Source organism: Lithobates pipiens, unplaced genomic scaffold, assembly GCF_037356315.1.
Source record: "Lithobates pipiens isolate NorthernLeopardFrog02 unplaced genomic scaffold, aLitPip1_a1.2 Scaffold_19, whole genome shotgun sequence".
NCBI lineage: Eukaryota > Metazoa > Chordata > Amphibia > Anura > Ranidae > Lithobates > Lithobates pipiens.
In genome coordinates, this window is record NW_027507764.1 from 418,939,245 (window position 1) to 418,957,184 (window position 17,940).

General features: G+C 42.2%; 1 protein-coding gene across 1 annotated transcript in view; it reads left to right on the forward strand.

Moving 5' to 3' along the window:
• Positions 1 to 1,365: 1,365 nt before the first annotated feature.
• Positions 1,366 to 17,940, forward strand: part of COLEC12 (collectin subfamily member 12) — a 220,956-nt gene continuing 204,381 nt past the window's right edge. The window contains exon 1 of the mRNA XM_077492546.1: positions 1,366 to 1,764. Within this exon, the coding sequence (XP_077348672.1) occupies positions 1,758 to 1,764 (7 nt within the window). The 5' untranslated portion in view covers positions 1,366 to 1,757. The remainder of the gene's footprint in view (positions 1,765 to 17,940) is intronic.

Genomic DNA, 17,940 nt, shown 5'->3' on the forward strand with positions numbered 1-17,940 from the left:
CCGGAGCCCACACACGGGCGGATAGTCTGATCGTGTGTACGCGGCATTAGAGGCACCTCTCTTTTCTTGTATACTCAGTTGTGACATGACGCTACTCAAGACATTACTTGTATATCAAGTCAAAATGTATTAAAACATTTTGCTTGTCTTGCAAAACACTCTTAAACCAAGGTCTTACCGTAGCTCTATTTTAAGCTTTGGCAATACAACCTGGAAACTGATTGTTTCTATGCAGAAGTAAGCCTGATTTTGCATTCTCCAGCTTTAGTAAATCAATTGCACAGAATCTGGTGCAGTTCTGTGTAGTAACCAATCAGCATCTAACTTCAGTTTGTTTAATTAAGTTTTGACAATAAAACCTGGAAGCTGATTGGTTACTATCAGCTTAATGAAATAGTTTACATGTACTCAAAAGGTGACATGTACTCAATGAAAAAGTTTATCTGATACATGTAGGCCTAAAATAGAACAATATGGGGGGGGGGGGGGGATTTACTCAAATCTGGCGCATCTGTGCATAGTAACCAATCAGCATCTAACTTCAGTTTGTTTAATTAAGCTTTGCCAATAAAACCTAGAAGCTGATTGGTTACTATTTTAGTAAATCTCTCCCATATTGTTCTATTTTGGGCCTAAATGTATCAGATAAACTATTTCATTGAGTACATCAGAAAAGATGTATTGACAATCCTCCTCGTATTTCCAAAATAAGCAGCATTTCCATTGTAGCGTGAAATTCCAGCTAATGACAAATGAAATCTGCCCTCCCACAGGAATAATATCCCGTACGCCTGAATGGACATAGCATGAGTTCCAAAAAAATGTTTTGTGTTTCATTCTAATTAAATTATGTCGACCTGGGGATTGTATATCCTGTCTTCCAAACAACGAGTGAAAATCAGTAGCAGCTGGGCACGCAACAATTCATTACTCAATGACTTAAATCGTATCGATAAGTATTAAGGTTGATTCCAGCAAGCATTACGGCAGATCAGTGACACTTATTGTTATATCATGTTCAAGGTGCAAAACTTTGCACGACGTGCTATAAATGTGGCGATAGCATCAACACCCTATCAAGCCTGAAGCAGTTAAATATGTGTTTCTCATTTGGGCACTAATGTGTTCCAGGCGTTCTCTGCTCGCCATCTCTTGCCTGTACAGTAACACTATCCTTGCTGCTCAGTCACCCCATTTCCTCTCAGATTAGGGATACACAATGTGGAATGCTATGTTCTACTCCATCCTCTCCCTCCTTGTATCACTGCTGGACAAACATCCCCTCAGCCTCCTGTAGTGACACCCATAAACTTCAAAAGGGAGGAGATGGGGAGTGGCGGAGCTCTCAGACACATATGTACAAAAAGCACATGGTTTTGCAATAAATGTGCAGTCCCAGGAATATCTTCTTCCCTGGCCGGTCCTTGAGGTCCCTGGAAATGTTGTGCTTCTAGAGGACTAGGTGACATCCCCTGTGCCTGCATCAAGTCTGCAAAGTTTGGAGCAGCATCAGCAGCTGGCGTATGACAGAGTAGGAGGGAGTTTAACTCCTAGATTCAGCAAAGTCTGCTAGTTAGAGCTATCTCCTTCATTTTTCAGGGATTTGGGACTGAAAAGACTGAGGGCTGAGCCCCTCATAAGGGTATCACCTTGCTAGGCTGCAATATGGACATATAACAACTCAGAGGAGCACCAGGCTAGAGACTACTCAATAGAGGCACCTCCAATCTGCCCGCATTGTCCACTACTGTGCCAACATGAAAGGTAAGTCTATGGACACCACACTGCGCTTCTAAAATAACATTGGAAATAGTTTATCAAGCACGGCTTTACAGCTGCAGACTCATTCCTTGCAATGTTAGTAAGGAGACATTCTTTTATGGGGCTTCTGAAGAGCAGGTCTGCAGATTCCTATTTACTTCAGTGGTGCATTGTCGATAACAGTTTGACCTCATTCACGCCAACATGTGTTTATAGGATGTCTCTAAATGCAGGTAATGATTTTAAATGATATCATTCACACTGTGCGTTTACCTGCGTTTAGATGCATTCATCTAAACGCAGGTAAACGCATCCTTTTGTGCATCCTGGGGAAAACTTAGACGAGGCATGTAAATGCAAGTAGACTCAAGTACATTTATATACGTTGGTTTAATCTTCCCAGATATTTTCTCCTGCATTTAAATAAATCAAACGAAGGAGGGTTGCATTTGACCTGCCGTGCTCTGCATTTCTGGGAATATAACAGGCCATATTGCGATGTACTTGCCGCATTATTATCATTTTTATTTTTATGCACAGCAGTTTAGTAGTTAGCACTTCTGCCTTACAGCACTGAGGTTGTTGGTTCAAATCTAAACCAGGACACTACCTACACAGAGTTTAAATGGTCTCGCTGTGCTCCATCCAAAGACATGCTGGTAATGTTCATTGGGGTTTATTTACTAAAGCTGAAGAGTGCAAAATCAGTCTCACTTCTGCAAAGAAACCAATCTGCTTCTAATATCAGCTTGTGCAATTAAACTTTGGCAATAAAACCTGGAAGCGGATTTCTATGCAGAAGTGAGACTTTGCACTCTCCAGCTTTAGTAAATAAACCCCATTGACTCCTGTCCACATTGGTCCTAGTATGGGTTTGCATGACCCCATTGATCCACATTGGTCCCAGTATGGGTTTGCATGACCCCACTGATCCACATTGGTCCTAGTATGGGTTTGCATGACCCCATTGATCCACATTGGTCCTAGTATGGGTTTGCATGCATGTGAGATAGGGACCTATTGCTCAACATATGTCTTACAATCTGCAACAGAGGTAACACTACAATTATGTAGTGCAAGGGCTTGCCAAACTGAATAGTTTTGGTAGGCCCTCATTTATTTATTTATTACAGGTACTTATATAGTACCGTCAATTTACGCAGCACTTTACATATATACACTATATTACCAAACGTATTGGGACGCCTGCCAGTCTTAGTCCGTAGGGTTCAATATTGAGTTGGCTCAGCCTATAACAGCTTCAACACTTCTGGGATGGCTATCCACAAGGTCTAGGATTGTGTCTATATGAATGTTTGACCATTCTTCCAGAAGCGCATTTGTGAGATCAGGCACTGATGTTGGACGAGAAGGCCTGGCTTGCAGTCACCGCTCTAATTTGTCCCAAAGGTGTTCTATTGAGGTGAGGTCAGGACTCTGTGCAGGCCAGTCAAGTTCCTCCACCCAAAACTCGCTTATCCATGTCTTTATGGACCTTGCTTTGTACACTGGTGTGCATTAATCTTGGAACAGGAAGGGCCATCCCCAAACTGTTGGCACAAAGTTAGGAGCATGAAATTGTCTAAAATATCTTGGTATGCTGACGCCTGAAGAGTTCCCTTCACTCAAACTAAGGGGCCAAGCCCAACCCCTGAAAAACAACCCCACACCATAATCCCCCCTCCACCAAATAATTTGGACCAGTGCACAAAGCAAGGTCCATAAAGACATGAATGAGTGAGTTTGGGGTGAAGGAACATGACTGGCCTGCACAGAGTCCTGATTTCAACCTGATAGAATACCTTTGGGATCATTTTGAGTGGAGACTGTGATCCAGGCCATCTTGTACAACATCAATGCCTGACCTCACAGATGCGCTTCTGGAAGAATGGTCAAACATTCCCATAGACACACTCCTAAACCTTGTGGACAGCCTTTCCAGAAGAGTTGAAGTTGCAAAGGGTGGGCCAACTTAATATTGATCCCTACGGATTAAGACTGGGATGCCATTAAAGTTTATGCGTGTGTAAAGGCAGGTGTACCAATACTTTTGGTAATATAGTGTATATTGTACATTCACATCAGTCCTCACCCTCAAGGAGGTTACAATCTAAGGTCCCGATCGGACATTCATACATATACTAGCGCCAGTTTATACAGAAGCCAATCAACTTATGTTTTTGGAGTGTGGGAGGAAACCAGAGTACCCAGAGGAAATGCATGCAGACACAGGGAGAACATGCAAAATTTAAGCAGGAAGTGTCATGGTTGGGATTCGAACCAACGACCCTAGTGCTGCTCACTTAGCTAATACTAAATAATTTTGGTAAATTTAAAGTTGACTGTACAAGGATTATACAGTCAGATTGTAACATGTGTTGTGACCCTTAGATTGTAAGCTCCTGGAGAATTGGCACTGATGTGAATGTTCAATATATATATATATATATATATATATATACATTTTTCAATAAAGCACTGCGCAAATGGGGAAAAAAAATAATACAGGTTTACAGCACCAACAGTTTGCACAGAGCTTTATGGAATAAAGGGAGACAGTATAGTTACCAAACAATGTAATAGAGAAGGGTAAGGAGGGCCCTGTCCATAAGAGCTTACAATCTAAAGGAGAAGCAGGTCACACCCAAGCCGTTTGACAACAAAGCACAGCTACATAAGCCCTTGCCAGCTCAGGTAGTATGGGAGGCTGTTGAAAAGTTCCTTTGCCCCGTCTGGCATTTTCCTGATGTGTTTTTGTCCTCTGCTCCTCTGAGCACAGCCCCACGCCGGCCTTTCGTGATGTGCTGTTTTCCTGCGCACATCTGGAAATGGTTATGTGCCAGTGGAGGCAGGACTGGCTTGTGAAATAAATTTGGCATCCATCTATCCAGGATCCACTGACTGGAAAATATTTTCTTTTTTTTTTTCCAAACATATTTGAGATCTGAGCATAAGTGGAGGTTACAAGTTTGAGGCATGCTGGTCTAATTAAGTTAGTAAGACTTAGAGCATCTAGTCCAGGATAGGTTCAGCTCAGTAGATGAAGCCGCTTATAGGACATTACTGCCGGCTCAGACTGTAAAAACAAACAAGCAGAACAATGCATTTATTAAACTGGAATACTGCTTAATTGTAGCTGGTGGAGCCTTCAGGACATGAAGCTTATTTATGAGCCATTCAGCTGCAAAAAGATACATTCCAGATTTTGGATAATAAAAAAAAGACTTTCTCTGCATCTGGATGTTTATGTGTTAATGTAGCGAGGTTGTACTAACCGTTTTATAATATAGAATCGATCCATTTATTTTGGAAACCTAATAATTGATCAGCTTGATATTATATAAATAGGTCATATTAGATTGCGTGTGTTTCTCTATGTGTTTAGCCACTTCAAACTTCAATTTACTGGAATGGCTGTACAGTGATGACTACATTTCCAGCATGTGTGCACCAACTGGTCATTTATTAACTTTGAAAACCCCGCAACCATCCAAAGTATTGCTACATGTGTGGCCCAGACATTTGTCATTAACCATTTGTAACTTCAATAAAAAACTGTAGTGGAAGAACTGTGAGTGGGAAAAGTAATTACTTGATTCTCCTTTTCAGCATGGATGAACAAATCTCTATTACTGGATATAATATTCTGAGAGCACCATCATCTTAATAACTTCATGGGCCCCTGGGCAAAGTTATTCACTGGGCCCCTACCAGTCTGCATCAGGTGTCCCCATCACAGTGTTCCCATCCATCAGGTATCCCCATCCATCAGGTGTCCCCATCACAGTGTCCCATCACTGTGTCCCCTTACATGAGGTATTCCCATCACAGTGTCCCCATATCAGTTGTCCCCACCACAGTGCCGCCATCCATGGGGTGTCCCCATAACAGTGTCCCATCACTGTGTCCCCTTGCATGAGGTGCTCCCATCACAGTGTCCCAATATATCAGGTGTCCTCATCACAGTGTCCCCATACATCAGGTGTCCCAATACATCAGGTATCCCCATCAAGGTGTCCCCATCCATCAGGTGTCCCCATCACAGTGTCCCCATATATCAGGTGTCCACATCACAGTGTCCCCTTACATCAGGTGTCCTCATGACAGTGTTCCCATACATCAGGTTTCCCTATCACAGTGTCCCCTTCCATCAGGTGTCCCACTACATCAGGTATCCCCATCAAGGTGTCCCCATCTTTTAGGTGTTCCCATAACAGTGTCCCCTTATATCAGGTGCCCTCATTAGTGTCCCCATAGATCAGGTATCCCCATCCATCAGATGCCCCCATCACAGTGCTTTCATACATCAGGTGCCCCCATCAAGGTGCTCCCATCCATCAGGCGTCCCCATCATAGTGTCCCTATCCATCAGGTGTCCCAGTACATCAAATATCCCCATCACAGTGTCCCCATCCATCAGGTGTTCCCATAACAGTGTCCCCTTACATCAGGTGTCCTCATAACAGTGTCCCCATAGATCAGGTATCCCTATCCATCAGGTGCCCCATCACAGTGCTCTCATAATCAAGTGTCCCCATCACAGTGTCCCCATGCATCAGGTGTACCCATACATCAGGTGTCCCCATCGTAGTGCCCCATACATCAGTTGTGCTCCCCCTTCCCCCTTGTACTCACAGATCACAAATGCTGCTCCCACCTGCAATGTGGGTATGCTTAATCTTTTCTCCTGCCGAAGCCAGCCGCTGCACCTTCTGACAGGAGTGACATTGCAGTTACTCCTGTCAAAGAGGAGTGGTCAAATCACCAGTGCACCTCCACATCAACACAACGTCTGACCCCCCTTGTTCTAGCTCTGATCATGGGGCCCCCATGCAGCTGGGATCCCTGGGCAGTGCCCAGGTGTGCCCATTCATTAAGACGGCCCTGTCTGAGAGTTGACACCTGCGGCTGTATGCCTGAACAGCATCTGATGAACGATTGAAAAATTGCCTTTTGTCGAGCCAAGGCCACCCATGGAACACATTTTGTCCAATTTGGCCCACATCTAATCTGTGTATGACCAGCCCAAGGGCCCATTCACACCTAGTACATTAAGGTAACACATGCAAGTTAACACACCATATTTGCGCATTGTTGTGAGCTGTATTTAAGGTGCCCATTGATCTCAAGGCAGCCCATTCATATTGCAACAAACTGAAACTGGACATGTAGTTTTTTTTTTGATCATTTTGTTTTTAACAATGTACACCACAACACGTGGATGGTTCACATTTATATTTTGCAGTGCAGCACAATGAAAGTGCAATGTCTAGGTGAATTAGGGTTACATTCAAACTCAGTTTAAATGGACCCTTTAGAGAATTTAGTTGGTCTTGATGTATAAGGCTTTAAATTTTCTTTGCTTCAGATTTTAAAAACTGATGCCAATAGCAGCAAAGTGGCCATTATCTTGGCCTCACATTGAGCACAATTCCTGCAAATGATTAATAAAGTCAATAAGAAGCAAGTTTGGGCATTCGTACTTGGCTATAGGCCAATCGGTACATTCATATTCACTCATAGGCCTGTCTGTGCATTCATACTGTGATGGCATTAACAGGCGTCCAGCATAATTGTATCACATGACATGCAAAATGAGCTTGTGAGACAGAATATGTGTGTGTGGCTTGGAAGTTGTGTATAATGAGGTACCAACTCTATCACTTCATAATTATATCACATGCTGTACATTAGAAATTTGTAAAACTATTAATTTATATGTAGGAATATCCCATTACAATATTTTTTAGAAGTTTAGCTTAGGGCCACTTCACATTATTGGTCACTGGTGAGAAACTGCAATTCTTGCCAGAAGATAAACCACCTCCATGCTATGCAGTGGCATGGCTAGATTTTTACCCTAGTAGATGGTGCCGTTGTTCACATACAAAAAGTTTGCAGCCAAGGATGGTTGTTCTGGCTACAAAGAACCTGGACCCAGCTTACTGGCCAGTTTGTATGCAGCCATAGAGTGCTACTGCTTCCAGATGCCAAGTTTAGCCACATTTAAACACTGCAGTCCAGCTGCCTCTAGCTATCTACCCGAACAAACCCTAATGCCCTGTACACACGATCGGTTTTCCCGTCGGAATAAACTCTGAAGGTTTTTCCGACGAAGTTCCGATGGACTTCCGCTTAAACAGTCTTGTGTACACACGATCACACCAAAGTCCGATCGTCAAGAACGCGGTGACGTACAACACGTACCACAGGACTAGAAAAATGAAGTTCAATAGCCAGTAGCCAATAGCTTCTGTCTCATACTTGCTTCAGAGCATGCAACTTTTTCTGTCGGACATTCCGCTCGTGTGTACGCGGCATTAGATAGCACAATAAATTTGTCTGACACCTACTGAAAGTCAGCATTCTTAGAACACGTATGCATTAGGATGCATTGTTATTGACTTCTATAGGATTCCCAAGGCACTAAAATGCAGAAAAAAATTAAGACGTATTTTTCAAAACTGCACTATAGATCTGAGATTGAAACAGGCACTATCTTTATTATGGCAAACCATGACACAGGTGTTTTAGTTTGTCAGAATGCATGCCTAAAACACAACAATGTAAATAGGCTCCAAATGTTATTACAAGGAAACTTCTGACGGTATGTATATAATAAAAATAAAACAAATCAAATTAGCGAAGATCAAACCACAAAAATCAGTAACTTACTTAAATGTTCCTGAATATTTCCATTCAGATTTGTGTGACTTGTAGAGAACCACACCAATTTAGGAACCCAGGTAATCTTGCTTTGTGAATTGTATAATTCTCTATAGACTAGACAACCAGGTTGCAGGTATATACAGTATCCTGGTAAAACTTTGTAATTGGCTGACCCCACAATATTCGAAGCAGTTAATTTATCACTAATAAAAAAAAAAAACTCACTAGGGTAAAATCCTATAATACTCCACAACTTTAGAATATCATGTAAACAGTAAATACACAGGAAGGTAACTGTTTGAAAACCTTTACACTAGCTTTACTAAGGAATGAGGAAGTAGCCAAAAAGGAGGAAGAAGCCATTTCTACAGAAACATCAAGCACTAGCGTGACCTTTGTACTTACGGTGTGTAACGCTAATCATGGCCACACAAGATGCTTTTTTGGCAAAGAAAGCAGGCAAGTGGATCAGTGGTAGAGCTGTTGTGGTAGACTGGGAGAAAGGAAACTGGGGGTTTGGAAAGTAGAAAAAAAACAGCCTGAAAATTTGCCAACATTGTAGAATTAATCAGCCAGGATTGTAAGGGAATGTAAGAGAAGAAAAAAACACTGCAATATTTTATATGGCAGAAAATACTCATGTATGCATGACTACTACTAATATCCAATAGCTGATCAGCAACAGCAAGAACAGTCAGATTTTAAATATTGGCCTCCAGCACATCTTGTCTATCAATAAATGGACAAAACAACCATAGACATCAGTTCAGATCACTCCAAAAAGTTACTTGCTATCTGGTGTATCTACTGGGTTCCTGAGGTGTATCCAGTCCTTAATAACGCATCAGCAGTTATTTACTAAAACTGAAGCATGCAAAATCTGGTGATGCTCTGTATTGAAACCAGTCAGCCCAGTTTTATGGCCAAAGCTTAAAGTGGAAGTAAACCCATCGATTTAAACAGTTAAAAAAAAAGGCATGCGGGGAATGCTAACTGCACATTGGCTGTGCTCTCAGCCAAACTATCAAATCATCCAATGGCTGGTGTCATAATGAATCACATGTGCAGCACCATAGCAGTGGAAGATTAAACAGAGGCAAAGATGGCAGCTTCCTTGGCTGAAAACGATAGGGGAGTTTACTTCCACTTTAACTAAACAAGCTGAAGTTAGAAGCTGGTTGGCTACCCTGCACAGCTGCACCAGATTCTGAGTGTACCAGTTTTAGTAAATCTCCCCCTTAGACTTTTAGTTTGTTCTTAAAGTAGCATTCCAGTCAAATACTAACTATACCTAAACCTGCTCCCACCCCAATGTTAAGCCTATTCTAAATACCTTGTAAAGCACATATCAAACACAAGGCCCACAGGCCAAATCTGGCCCACCAGGCCATTTCACATGGCCCTCGCGCTCAGGGCTATTTTTTATTCGAAACTTGGCGGAACTCCGTTCCACCACATCGACTCTGGGTCTCCACTCTCCGGGTACCACTGTCACTTGTAAACACAGAAAATTTCCTCTCGACGGCTCCCACAGATCCCTGCCTGCTGTGCACTCACTGTGGGGGCAGGGGGGGATGCAGATGCAGGTGTAGTGCGGGATGCAGCATAGCATGGTAAGTAGCACTGCGATCTCCATCTGTGCCTGGCTGCACAGATGCAAATCAATAATCTCCCTGCAAGTGAGAGGAGGAGCCACCTACACTGCCAGGAGATAGTAGAGCCGGGCCGGGTAAGTGAGATACAAGGAAGCTTTTTGGGAGGGGGAGAGATAAGGGCTATTAAGGGTGATGTGTCATGATCTGGAGTCAGGCTCGGAGGCCAGAAGATAAAGCAGTAGGGAGGCACCCACTGACCAGCTGGTTAAGTACAAATAAAATCTATGTACTGACCAGTGTTCACCAGAGCTCCTGATGGTGGAGATGGGTTTTGTTGCATGTTAGTACCAGGTTGAGGTCACCAGAATTTCCCCATCAGGACGTGAGAAAGCCAGGGTCCAGTAGCAGATATAGCAGGTAGAGATAAGCAGAAGCATAGTCGAGGAACAAGCCAATGGTCGTTAACCAGTGGTAGCAAAGATACAGACAGCAGCAGGAGTGACAGGAGAGAGATATTGGCTGAAGGGGGCACAATATTATGGATTATAGGATGTGCAGAGACATGGCTTAAATCAGGAAGTTCATGGAAGCAGAAAAGGTTGAAGGCAGGATCATTCAAGGAATTGTCCAGGGAGCTGTCCAGCATTCCAGGTGGCTCAGCAAGAAATGTTACCACAGGGCACAGGTTCAGATCCAGGCCCTGACAAGATGTATGCAAAAGTGGGTGATGGGGGAGAGTGGTGCAGAGGTCAGATCTGAGGAGGGGTGAAAGTCAGATGTAGACAGCCTGTGAAAGAAGGCTGCACACTGTGCATAGTACATCCCTAAAGCCTGTACTTTTTATGTAGCGCACTCCTCAACCCTGTACTCTGTACACAGTGAACACTGCACTCTGTACGTAGTGCACACCCCTGAACTCTGCATTCTGTGCAAACGGTTACTCATGAAAATGCACTCTTTACACAGCTCACCTCTGAACTCTGGATTCGATATGTACACCATTTAACTCTGCATTATGTATGTAGCGGACCCCTAGGCACTCCAGTCACATGATCAGCTTTCAGTGGCAGCTTCAATGTAGAGGAGGGACAGATAACAACAGATGCCCCATAGAAATCCTATAGGTGACAGCACTGCATAGACATTGAAGCCAAAGTCAATAATCTCTCACCTTCACTGAAACAAGGCTGGTATATCTTCTAGGGACATAGTAAGAGGAGAGCAGAACATACAGCCTGAATATTTATTGGAATCCATCCAATCTCTGGGGAGGTGTGCTCAGAAGGTGAAGGGAGAGCCCATAAGTAGTCTGAGGTTTAAGTAGCAGAAGCAGTGTTCCTGGGTCCAGTCTTTTAGGAGGGGACCCCTGTCCAGGGCCCTGCCCCAGAAGCAAAAATGCTAAGGGAAGGGCCCCGGTGAATACATTGAGGTCCCAGCTAAGCTTGGCTGGGGAGCCTACCAAAAACCCTTTTGCCCAGGGAATAAGCTTGGTCAAGAGGAAGCTTACTAGAGAGTGCCAGGAGGAAGCTGGTGGGAACAAGTCCAACTGTCCAATTTCAAAGTGAGTATACTGCAGTGCTGAAGAGTGTGACAGCGTGGTGCTTTGAGACTTTGGAAGGGGTACGGGTTGCATTCAGCCTAAGGATCCAGTGGGACATTTCTTTTTACAAGTGCAGTACAGCCAGAAGTTGTGCAATACAACCAGAAGTTTATGCCTAACAGCCAAGGGTTGTGCAATACAACCTGGAGTCAAGTTGTACAGTTCTTGTACAGTTCTTGTACAGTTCTTGTTCCAATAAAAATCTTAATATGAAACCCCTAGATTGATCTTTGAGCCAGAGGAAAAATGCTGAAAATTTTCTGTGCCTGGTTGTATGTGCTCGAAGGGGGGGGGGAATAGGACCAAACCACCAGCAGCTCCTACAGGGGGGTAGCACTACACAAAAGTTAATTTAGCCTACCCAAATACCAATGTAGGAAATTTGTAGGTTAAATTTAAGACCTGTATTCCTGGTGCCCAACCTGTGGCCCTTTGGTATATGATGTGTGGCCCTTGGACGTCAGCAATCTGCAGTGGGAACATTGATTAGGGTAATTGCATTGATCTTACATAAAATGTTCCCAGTTTTGTATTGTCTTTTGCATTTTGCAAAACATTAGAACTTTAGGTGAAAAAGTAATAATATCATTGCGTTTGAGATTTGTATAAAGTCAACGCATTGCTTTCTTGCGAAACTGTACTATCTATGCAATCTGGAAATTGTTACTCTGTATAACCTCCCAGAATGTAAATATGCTTAACAAAAATAAAAGATTATATTTTAAAAAATGGAATGTGGTAAGAATACACAATAAATTCACCATAAATGTAAAGTCAATGCATTGCCAATGCACTTCAAAATATATTTTTTTTCTCAAAAGCAGCAAAAGCACTATATTTCATGGCAGCATTTGACTTCCTTTTGGGTCCAGACTTCCATGTATACATTTCCTAAATTTGTGGAGGGCTCACCTTTATAAAAGTGTTAAAAACACATCATTATGTGATAACAAGTTCTCTATAGCATCTTAGTTCATAAAAAGTCATAGTGGACATAGTGCAGTGTTACCAAGCCTGTGCCGGTCAGGATAGTGTTACACTGTTATATGGTCATGGCTCACATCACTCTGGAACTTGAGTACTTCCTTTACACTTGCCAAGTTGCCTCTCAGCAGAGCCATAACCAGGGTATCTTTCCAGACCTCAACACAAGTGAAATACAGGTGACTAAACACATTTCAAAAGTAGTTAACTTGCAAATCACAAGCTTGAGTCACTCTTGGCAAGGACTGCATGTAGAGCCTTACCTTTTTTTATAGGGGTATTTTTGAGGTGAAAAGTTGAGAAATATGTTGCTGCTTTCTTTTGTAATTTGACAAAATAGTTTTTTTTCTCACTAAAATATTAAATATGTAACTTCAGGATGACCAGAAAAGTTCAATGTATGCAGCTACTTGATATATGTTTTTCTTCCATGACTGAAATGGAGTTTGGCTATTCCGGCTTGTGGTATGCAGGAATGAGACAATGTTCATCTATTACTTTCGCAAAATGTTTATTAAACCACGATTTTGCTTTTCTAGTTCTGTGCAATGGTCATCGATATCTCCGGGGGTAGTAGAGTTTTAATCATAGTTTTTGTGTTTGTTCTCTGGGAATAACTAAAGGAAACGTTTTCTCAAGTCTTTGGGAAATGAGAGACATTCCCAGACGTTCAATATTTTATAGGGCATTGCCCACACATGTGGCAACCCTCGGGCATGTTACACTTTTTTTTTTTTTTAACATCAGCATCGTAATAACAATACAAACAATAGTTACAGTATTTTTGACAATCCATTATAATTTTTCTTTCTTTTTTTTCTTTTTTTCTTTAAATTGTATTGAAGGATTTTTCATGGTATCAAGTAACCAAGTTGAGTATACATAAAGTATGTCAACAACAAGAGAAATTACCAGTCATTATGTGGCAACATGCCAGTGAGATAATACAAAGAGTGTGCAATAGGTCAAAAGAGAGTACTAAAGCTAATGTAGTAGCGTAAACCTTAGGCATCAATATAATCCCTTTCTTGAAATCTTTCCTTTAATGTTGATAATGAGTTCTATCTGTCTGCCGACCATCTCTTCCCACAAACTCCTGGATTCCATGTAAACTTTGTAGCTTCAACCCTGTTGTTAATTTTCAATTTATAAGGACTACATATGCCATGGTACCTTGCTACCTGCAAGAGATGATTCCTGTATTGACTCCGTATCCCTTTCTGTCCCCACTATGTCCTATGTTGTGGGGTCAGAGAGTCAGGAAATGAGAGAAAATCTTGAAAAAAAAATTAAATCAACCCCTGGCAAACATTTAAACTTTTTCCTACTCTACTCTAAAGCGAAATGAAAAAAATGTGGCTGAAAAATAGACTGTAAAGTAGATTCACACCCTAAATGGATTACATTTCATTTGCTAAAACACTCTGGGGAGAATTTACTAAAACTGTAATAGGCAGAGTTTAGAGCAGCTGTACATAATACCCAAGTTACAGCGGTCCTTCAGTCATTTTTTTAATGATGAAAAAATAAAACTGTGAGCGCAAAGATATGTGTGCTTCTATACATAAAACAGACAATGTCTGTAAAGAACACAGTCTCAGTTCATTAGTCCATATGATAGACTGAACAGATAGCGAGTCCTAAAAGAAATGGTGGTGGGCAGCAGCTATCCTTAAAGACAAGCCAGCTCTGTAATAGGAAGACAAGGGAACAAAAAGGAAGCAGCACCTAAGACCCCTTTCACACCACACCGCCGATAGCGTGGGCGGTAAAACGCCGCTATTTTTAGTGGCGTTTTACCGCCAGATTTGCGGCGCATTTCGGCCACTAGCGGGGCGCTTTTACCTCCCGCTAGCGGCCGCGAAAGGGTTAAAACCGCCGGCAATATGCCGCAATAGCGGCGTTTTGCCCGCGGTATTACAGCGCTGCCCCATTAATTTCAATGGGGAGCAGCGGTGGAGGAGCAGTAAACACACCGCTCCTTCACAGCTCTAAAGAAAAGTCCTGCCAGCGCACCGCTGTAGTGTGAAAGCCCTCGGGCTTTCACACTACAGACAATGGTGCAGCTTCTTTAGGGCCCTGGTGTGAAAGGGGTCTTAGTGCAATAATTTAAGTAGGATTTTAATGACACAACTGTTAATGCACTTACAGGAAGGTAAATAAAATCAGGCTCATCTGTGTGTCAGTGGTCCGTAGGGAAGCCTCAGATCCGGATCCGTTTTTCTATGCAGAGATGGGAAACTGCAGTGGTTGTTGCTGCTCAGCCTGGAGCAGATCCTGTGGCCATCAGGAAGAAGCTGGGGCTGAAGTCACGGGTCAGGGATCACTTCCGGGGAAGGACTCCACAGAGTGAGAAGGGTTGGATAGGCAGGCTAGGTGAACAAATACCCCCAAAAGAAAGCTCTATTTGTGGGGGAAAAAAGGACGTCAATATTGTTTAGTTACACAGTCGCACGACCGTGCACTTGTTAGTTAAAGTGACGCAGTGCCAAATCGCAAAAAGTGCTCTGGTCAGGAAGGGGGTAAAATCTTCCGGGGCTGAAGCAGCTAAGCATTCAAAACCTGCAATGTTTGCTCTGCTAGTTTATTATTATTACAGTTCGTGCAGGACTTTATAAAATGAAGGCAGACAGTGCAATTAGTATACAACTAAATACAAGAGGGATCAGAGGGCCTTGCTCATTAGAGCTTACAATCTAAAAGGGAGAGTTAAGTAAAACAAAAAGTGATACTGTGGGAGATGAGCTGATGGAGAAAATAAAAGTTTAGTTCTCAGGTGGAGGATGATGAGAGGATTAGGAGATAGTCAGATTGGGGTAAGGGGCTCCAAAAGATGGTAGAGGCTCTGGAGTTTAGCAGATTTATGTCAGAGGGGAGGAGGTGGAGTTTATATTGGAGTATGGAGGGGTAAAACCTCTATTAAAATAATTTTTCGCTGTCTTTGTCCTGCTGGTGTGTTTTCCCTTCACTTCCTGTTGTATAGACTTAACAGGAAATAAGAGGAAATCTCTCCAAACTGAGTGGAATTCCCATCTTGCAGAGTTGTCATTGAAGCATTTGACCACTGGGTGATGTTTCTTCACCTTTTGTTCAGATGACACCTCAAAATGTTTGCATTCCCCCTACCTCTGTCTCTGTAGCAATGGTCATCTCACCAGGACAAAGCAGGGACACAGAGCTATGAACATTTGACAACCCTTCATCACTCTATCCAAAACAAATGTTTTGCCTTTACATTCTATATCCATGAGCTCACAGCTACAATTATTTTCACTTTCCCTGGGATTTGTTTTAAATGGTTCTGGTTCCCCATGAGACTTACCCATTCAGTCACAGACATGAGATTGCCACTGGTTATGGCAAACAAAGACCAGAACAGAAGTGATTTCCCATGTAAGTACAGCTTAAGAGGTTTAGTAAGGACTAGAATTAGCGGGGTGATCTTTTGGGGAATGAGCATGAGTGAAGAGTTAGGCCCTGATACAGTATAATGTACCTGTTGGTGAAGTCATGATGTCTGCAAGCTGCAGCTACATTATTACGGGCTTCAAGAGGCTTAGAACATCTTGCTGTGTTTGAAAAATGACTTCTCTCGCCCAGGCCTTTAATTCTCTACTGGAAATGCAGAGGGGGCAATAGCTAGGACTCCATTTTATGCCCAATGTTACTAGAAATCTCTATACTCCCAGTGCCCGTCATAGTTCTACCAATGCAGTATAACAAATAAAACCTAATCTACACCAAGTAAGGGAGCCCATACATTAGTTTGCTTTTTTGTTCAACCACTGGGTTGAAAGAAAGAAACTAGCCCAATTCCCCCAAACAAAGATTTGAAGAGGTTCGAGTAATCCTCCTGCTGAGCTATTGCATTCTGACAGCGGGGGAACTTCCCTCCTGTCAGAATACACAAATTAGCACTGCAGTCTAGTGCCTACAGATCGAGTGCGGAATATCTGATAGGGCAGTTGTACAGGAGTTGATCGGTAGATTGACTTCTGTACAACCACAGTGCCCATACATGGATAAAACGTGGCCAGTTCCTACTGAAGTATGGCCAGCTTTCGAATAGAGTACATTGGGCACATACAGTATGCTGAACAATCGTAACTGTAGAAATAATATATAATTACTTTTTCATTTACTGTTTGCATGAGCCAATAACTGAGCATAACCTTCCTGCTGTTATTATAACAACATCCTTTATTACTTCCTATTGAAGAACACGCTGATGAAAACAATAAAATTCACAATGACAAAACCTGTATTAATGCATCTGTTATGTTCTGTCTGGGTTTTTTTTGATTGTCTTAGCTGGTCATAGACCAGGATCGAAATTTGTTTGGTTCAGCAAGAACCAGCTGAATTTTAATCACTGTGTGAACATGCCTGTTTGAAAGAAGTTGGGTGTTAAATCAACTCCTATAAGAAATAACAGTAGCACAAAAGTGACACTGATCCCAGCGATCAAATGGAAAAATAAAATCAATGCACTAAAAGCTGCTATTATATATATATAAAAAAATCAATCAATCATACACAAAACATAAGTCCGTGCGTGAAATAAACAGAAATCCATAAACAGTCTTTAAAGTAGAAGCATTGCTTCGTGACCCATCAGAACAAAAAGAAATCCTTCAAATCCTAAATACCATCACCAAAATAACACCTTGGGGGTTATTTACTAAAGGAAAATCCAATTTGCACTGCAAGTGCACTTGAAAGTAAAATCGCTTTAGATCCGAGGGGGACATGCAAGGAAAATAAAAAATAGCATTTTAGCTTGCACATGATCGGATGATAAAATCAGCAGAGCTTCCACTCATTTCACATCTACCCCTTATATTTAGAGCGACTGCACTTCCAAGTGCACTTTTAGTGCACTTTCAAGTGCACTTGCAGTGCAAAGTGGATTTGCCTTTCGTAAATAACCCCCCTTGTGTACCAGAGAGCCCCGTTGGTAATGCACTCACCAAAAAAACACGATAAGTAAGCCATATATATCCATATACCATTAGTTAGATTCCTGAACTGGGATCCGATCCTTCATAAGTCAGCGCAGGTGAAAGACACTAAAGCCTGGTGTTTCCTTAAACTGAGGGAGGGACTCCCATGCAGGGAGGAGATAAAAATTGGGATATTTATTATAGCTAAAAGTTAAAAATATTGTGTTTTTTTTCAAATTGCCACTCTTTTTTTGTTTATAGTGCAAAACATAAAAAACACAGAGGTGATCAAATACCACCAAAAGAAAGCTCTATTTGTGGGGGAAAAAATGCAAAAAACGTCATTTGAGTACGGTGTTGCATGGCTGCGCAATTTTCATTCAAAATG